Consider the following 6,000-nt stretch of genomic DNA (forward strand, 5'->3'; position numbering starts at 1 on the left):
TTGACATTATTCCACATGATAGAGAACAAAGGAACCCTCCCTAATTCATTCTATGAAGCCAGCATCACCCTAATATCAAAACCACGAAAGGACATAACCAAAAAAGAAAACTACAGACTGATATCTTTGATGAACATAGATGCTAAAATCCTTAACAAAATGGTAGCTAACTGAATCCAACAACATATCAAAAAGATAATCCAACAACATATCAAAAAGATAATCCACCATGATCAAGTGGGTTTCATACCAGAGATGCAAAGACGGTTTAACATATGCAAGTCAATAAATGTGATATACCACATAAACAGAATTTAAAACAAAAATCACACGATCATTTCAATAGATGCAGAAAAAGCATTCGACAAAATCCAGCATCTCTTTATGGTCAAAACTCTCAGCAAAATCGGCATACAAGGGACATACCTTAATGTAATAAAAGCCATCTATGACAAACCCACAGCCAACATAATGCTGAATGGGGAAAAGTTGAAAGCATTCCCTCTGAGAATTGGAACAAGACAAGGATGCCCACTCTCACTACTCCTTTTCAACATAGTACTGGAAGTCCTTGCCAGAGAAATCAGACAAGAGAAAGAAATACAGGGCATGCAAATCAGTAAAGAGGAAGTCAAACTGTCACTGTTCGCTGACGATAAGATCGTTTAACTTGAAAACCCTGAAGACTCTTCCAGAAAGCTCCTAGAACTGATAAAGAATTCAGCAAAAGTTTCTGGATACAAGATTAATGTACACAAATCAGTAGCTTTTCTATATACCAACAGCAACCAAGCAGAGAATCAAATCAAGAGCTCAACCCCTTTCATGATAGTTGCAAATAATAATAACAATAATAATAATAATATAGTTACGAATATAACTAACAAAGGAGTTGAAAGACCTCTACAAGGAAAACTACAAAACACTGCTGAAAGAAATCAGATGACACAAACAAATGGAAACACATCCCATGCTCATGGATGGGTAGAATCAATATTGTGAAAATAACCATACTGCCAAAAGCAATCTACAAATTAAATGCAATTCCCATCAGAATACCACCATCATTCTTCACAGAATTAGAAAAAACAATTCTAAAATTCGTAGAACCAAAAAAGAGCCAGCATAGCCAAAGCAAGACTAAGCAAAAAAAAAAAAAAAAAAAAAAAAAAAAAAAAATTCTGGAAGCATGACACTACCTGATTTCAAACTATACTGTAAGGCCATAGTTACCAAAACAGCATGGTACTGGTATAAAAACAGGCACATAGAGCAATGGAACAGAATAGACAACCCAGAAATAAACCCAAATACTTACAGCCAACTGATCTTGGACAAAGCAAACAAAAGCATAATATGGGGAAAGGACATCCTTTTCAACAAATGGTGCTGGGATAATTGGCTACTCACATGTAGGAGATTGAAACTGGATCTTCGTCTCTCACCTTATACAAAAATCAACTCAAGATGGATTAAGGACTTAAACTTAAGACCTGAAACACAAAAATTCTAGAAGATAACATTGGAAAAACCCTTCTAGATACTGCTTAGGCAAGGATTTCATGACCAAGAACCCAAGAGCAAATGCAATACAAACAAAGATAAATAGGTGGGACCTAATTAAACTACAGAGCTTTTGCACAGCAAAAGGAACAGACAGCAGAGTAAACAGAAAACCCACAGAGTGGGAGAAAATCTTCACAATCTATACATCTGACAAAGGACTAATATTCAGAATCTACAATGAAGTCAAACAAATCAGTAAGAAAAAAACAAAAAATGCCATCAAAAAGTGGGCCAAGGACATGAATAGACAATTCTCAAAAGAAGATATACAAATGGGGAACAGACATGAAAAAATGCTCAACATCACTAATGATCAGGGAAATGCAAATCAAAACCACAATGTGATACCACCTCACTCCTGCAAAATGGCCATAATCAAAAAATCAAAAAACAGCAGATGTTGGTGTGGATGTGGTGAACAGGGAATACTTCTACCCTTCTGGTGGGAATGTAAACTAGTACATCCACTATGGAAAACAGTGTGGAGTTTCCTTAAAGAACTAAAAGTAGAACTACCATTTGATCCAGCAACCCCACTATTGGGTATCTATCCAGAGGAAAAGAAGTCATGATTCAAGAAAGATACTTGCACACACATGTTTATAGCAGCACAATTCACAATTGCAAAATTGTGGAACCAATCAAAATGCCCATCAATCAATGGGTGGGTAAAGAAACTGTGATATATATATATATATATATATATATATATATATATATATATGATTACAAATATGGTGCAGTGTATACATGGATGATGAGTGCACCAAAATCTTACAAATCACCACTAAAGAACTTACTCATGTAACCAAATACCACCTGTACCCCAATAACTTATGGAAAAATAAATTTTTCAAAAGCAAAAAAAAAAAAAAAACAACAAAAAACTAATCAGTACTCTTCAGAAGTGGCAAGGTAAGGACCCAGGTTGTACCAGATTAAAGGAGATGAAGGAGATATGACAACTAAGTGCCATGTGGGATCCTGGCCAGGATCCTGGACCAGAAAAAGGACATCAGTGAGGAAATCAGGAAAACTGAAGTAAGGTTTATAGAGTACTTGATAGCACAGTATCGGTGTTTCCTGATTTTAAGAGTTGTACCATGGAAGATACAGGCATTAGGGGCAGCTGAGGGAAGAGTACACAGAACTTTCTGTACTATTATTCCAGCTTTACTGTAAATCTCACATTACTTAACAATACAAATAAATGAAGAAATGAAGACAATTGGGCCAATGTCAATTTTGATTGTCATTGAGCCCCTCACCTCCCACAACACATAAGGCCTCAGAGCCCAACACGAGCATGCACTTTGCTCTTCCAGGAGTTTCACTGGCAGGAGCAGGGCAGGTGGAGCCACCATGACCTCTCACAGTTCTCACCCTGGGTGCTGTCCTGATTCCAGAAACACTGTGCCTCTAGCCTGCTTCCAGGACTTCTCCCCTGGCCTCTAGGCCTTTCCCTCTCTTTCCCCCCAGCCTATGAATGCCTGTTCTTTGAGGTCCAACTCTTGGTGGCAGGCCTGGACCCCTCCCTGGCCTGGAGAGTTCAGAAGGTCCCTCCTTGCTGAGGCTACCATCCAACTGTGGGGAGGAAATGCTCACAGTCTCTCCCTGGCAGACAGGAAATCACCAGGAGGCAGTGCCCTGTCACCAGGGGCTTGCAGGACTGACATAAACCACAGGCTCAATAAAAAGAGGCAGAGTCAACCAGTACCCCGGCCGCCCATGTGACTGTTCCAAGGTGAGGGGCACACCCAGGGCCTGGCACATAGGACTCATCATAGCATGGTTATGTCATCAGTCTGGCAGCATGCCCATTCTGTGCTGGGGATGGTAGCCTTGGCAGAAACCTGCCTCTTAGGTGGAGTTTCAACTGGAGCCACTCAGATGCTAGGCCCACCCTACCTGGTCCTCTTTCTGGTTGCCATCAACGCCCACCCATTAGCCAGTTTGCCTAAAAGTGGCTCGATCAGGCCCGAACTTTGCAGGCAGATGACCAGAGTGAGAAGAGCCGGTCACGTCCGATTTAAAAGTAGATCCACTTTCTATCTTTTCCTCCCTGCTCAGAGACAGCACTGCCAAATTCAGGGCAGGTAAGAAAATACCACCCACAAGCTAGATATTTCAGAAGGTGCTGGAAAAACAAAACACACTCTTTTGCCCTGCTTAGACCCCAGACTTGAGTGTGCTCCTCCGTGAAAAGGATGTGGTACCAGCCAGTTCAGAGGGGACTTGTGCAGTGCGGAACACTGAGTATGCACAGCTCTGCAGATGGGAGCAGGCAGGCTTCCCAGGGATCAGGGCCACGACTCAGCCGCAGGGCGCCCCAGAGAGTAACACAACGACAGGTTCTCATTTGCAACCTGGGTGCCTCACACGACTGTTTTATGGCAGATGCTGCCATAGTTATCTTGTGTGGGGGACCCCACAAAAGTTAAAGTTCAAAGTCTGCAGACATGACAATTAAGAAAACCTGCTCTCAGAGGGAAACATAGTCTCCCCACTTCAAACCAGAAAGGCACAAATAATTGGACAAAATAAGCCCTGTAATTATAATTCATTTCCAACATTTTCCTGGGAATCCTGAATATTTTAGCAACGTCCCCCCAGGCCTCCACACCCAAGTGGGTTTTGTTTTGGAGGGCGGAACCCCCCAGCGGCATCAGACGGGGCACAGAGTGGGATCTGTCTCTTGAGTACAGCTGCACCCCGCTGTGCGCCCCGTGGGAGACTCGCAGCCACCACAGCCCCTGCGCTCGGTCCCCCTTCTCTCGGCGCGCGGTCCGGTCTGGGGCCGAGGCCGGTTTCCCCCTTTCTCTCTCTCTGCAGGTGGCCGGGGGGCCGCACTCACCAGCTCAGGCAGGAAGAAGGCGAAAGGGATGGTGAGGAGCAGCGCGACCCCCGAGGGCACATCGGACGGGGCGTAGCTGGTGACCGGCGGGTCGGGCGAGGCCATGCTGTCAGCCCTTGCTGGGCACTCCGCGGCAGCTAGCCCGCGCGCAGCCCGTCAAATATCACCTCCTGCCCGACACACCCATCGGACGTCGTCTGGGAGGGGAAAAAAAAAAGTTCCAGCCGAGCAGGTCCTTCCACTCGCTGAAGCCAACAGATCCTCAGTGAGCGGGCCAGCGGCATCCAACGGCTCTGCCTGGCCGGAGGGGGGCACAGCGCTGGTGCAGGAGGGAGCAGAGCGGGAGTCTCTTTCTAGACCTTTCCAACTAAGGAATCTTTGACTCCTGGAGCCTGTTATTCTAGGGGATGCCAGCGACAGTCACTCCCCTGGGCCCAGAGTGTAGGCTCAGGCTGCATGGCTATGAGGGCTGTGTACTGAGGACCAGCAATGAGCCAAGCTATCTGCGGACAGCCTGGGTGCCCACCACGGCCTGCACGTGGCTGTTTTGCCCTTTTCCAAGTGAGGAGACTGAGAATCAGTGAGGTCAACTCAAGGCCATAGAGCTGGTTACTAACAATGCTGGGTCTTGCCAGCTCCCTCCTTCTCCACTCTTGGTGGCAGCTCTCAGTCCCCAGCCTCCCCTGGAGGAGCAGCCCTCCCTTCCAGCTCATGCCACTGGGACTTGGTGTTTCCTTCTTTCTCTGGATCCCTTTCCATGGTCCTCCACTGCTCTTTTCCTCATGGGGCAGATGGAGGAAGGCCCCCCACTCTCTGGGAGAGGACCACACCAGCAGGCACCAGAGAAGGGCTGGGCTGGCTGGCCACTGCCTCTAGCGGACAACCTCCTTCCTTCCCTGACCTTCCTTCCAGCCAGTGCCTTGCCCCTAACTGGGCTTGGGGCCAAGAAGTTTCTTCCTGACTCCCAGGCAAGTAGGGGAGCTGAATGCAGGGCTGTGACCCAGAGGCAAGCAACTCCTTTCACACCAAATACAAGTCCCAAAGGCTGAACCATTTCCCCTCCGCCTTTGAACTGGCGAACCTTCATTTTCCCAACCCACCCTCAAAGAGTGTGCTCAGATGCTCGGGATTGGGGTCCCTTCATCCTGCTCCCTGCTGCTCCCTGGTGTGGAGAGCATGTGGGGAAGACTGCGTGAGGGCTGGATTAATTGGAAGAGCCCATGTCCTGATCTCATTAGCAGAAATGGTGAATTCCAGGTCCTGCTCTCAGGGCCACAGGTGGGGAGATCAGCCAGCTCAGCCTTTGCCTGGTCTGGGGAGAGCCTTTGCCTGGTCTGGGGAGAGCCTTTGCCTGGTCTGGGGAGAGCCAAGGAGTTTGGACAAATGAAGCTAAGAGCAAAGGCATTGCAAAGAAAGGCAATGAACCCCCCAGTGGATCTCAAACCAGACTGATCATCCCTTTTCTCCAGGCTATGGAAACTAGGAAGTGAGGGAGACCCTAATCCCACCTGCCAACCCCAATCTCACCTACACCACCTTGTTTACAGGATTAATCCAAGCAAAGCAGAGATTTCTCCATG

General features: G+C 46.7%; 1 protein-coding gene across 1 annotated transcript in view; it reads right to left on the reverse strand.

Annotated features, from left to right (window-relative positions):
* MALL (mal, T cell differentiation protein like) overlaps positions 1-5,296 on the reverse strand; it is a 33,661-nt gene extending 28,365 nt beyond the window's left edge. The window contains exon 1 of the mRNA XM_010353235.2: positions 4,421-5,296. Coding sequence (XP_010351537.2) covers positions 4,421-4,525 — 105 coding nt within the window. The 5' untranslated portion in view covers positions 4,526-5,296. The remainder of the gene's footprint in view (positions 1-4,420) is intronic.
* Between the last annotated feature and the right edge of the window lie 704 nt (positions 5,297-6,000).

This window comes from Rhinopithecus roxellana, chromosome 17 (assembly GCF_007565055.1).
Source record: "Rhinopithecus roxellana isolate Shanxi Qingling chromosome 17, ASM756505v1, whole genome shotgun sequence".
In the NCBI taxonomy this organism is placed as follows: Eukaryota; Metazoa; Chordata; class Mammalia; order Primates; family Cercopithecidae; genus Rhinopithecus; species Rhinopithecus roxellana.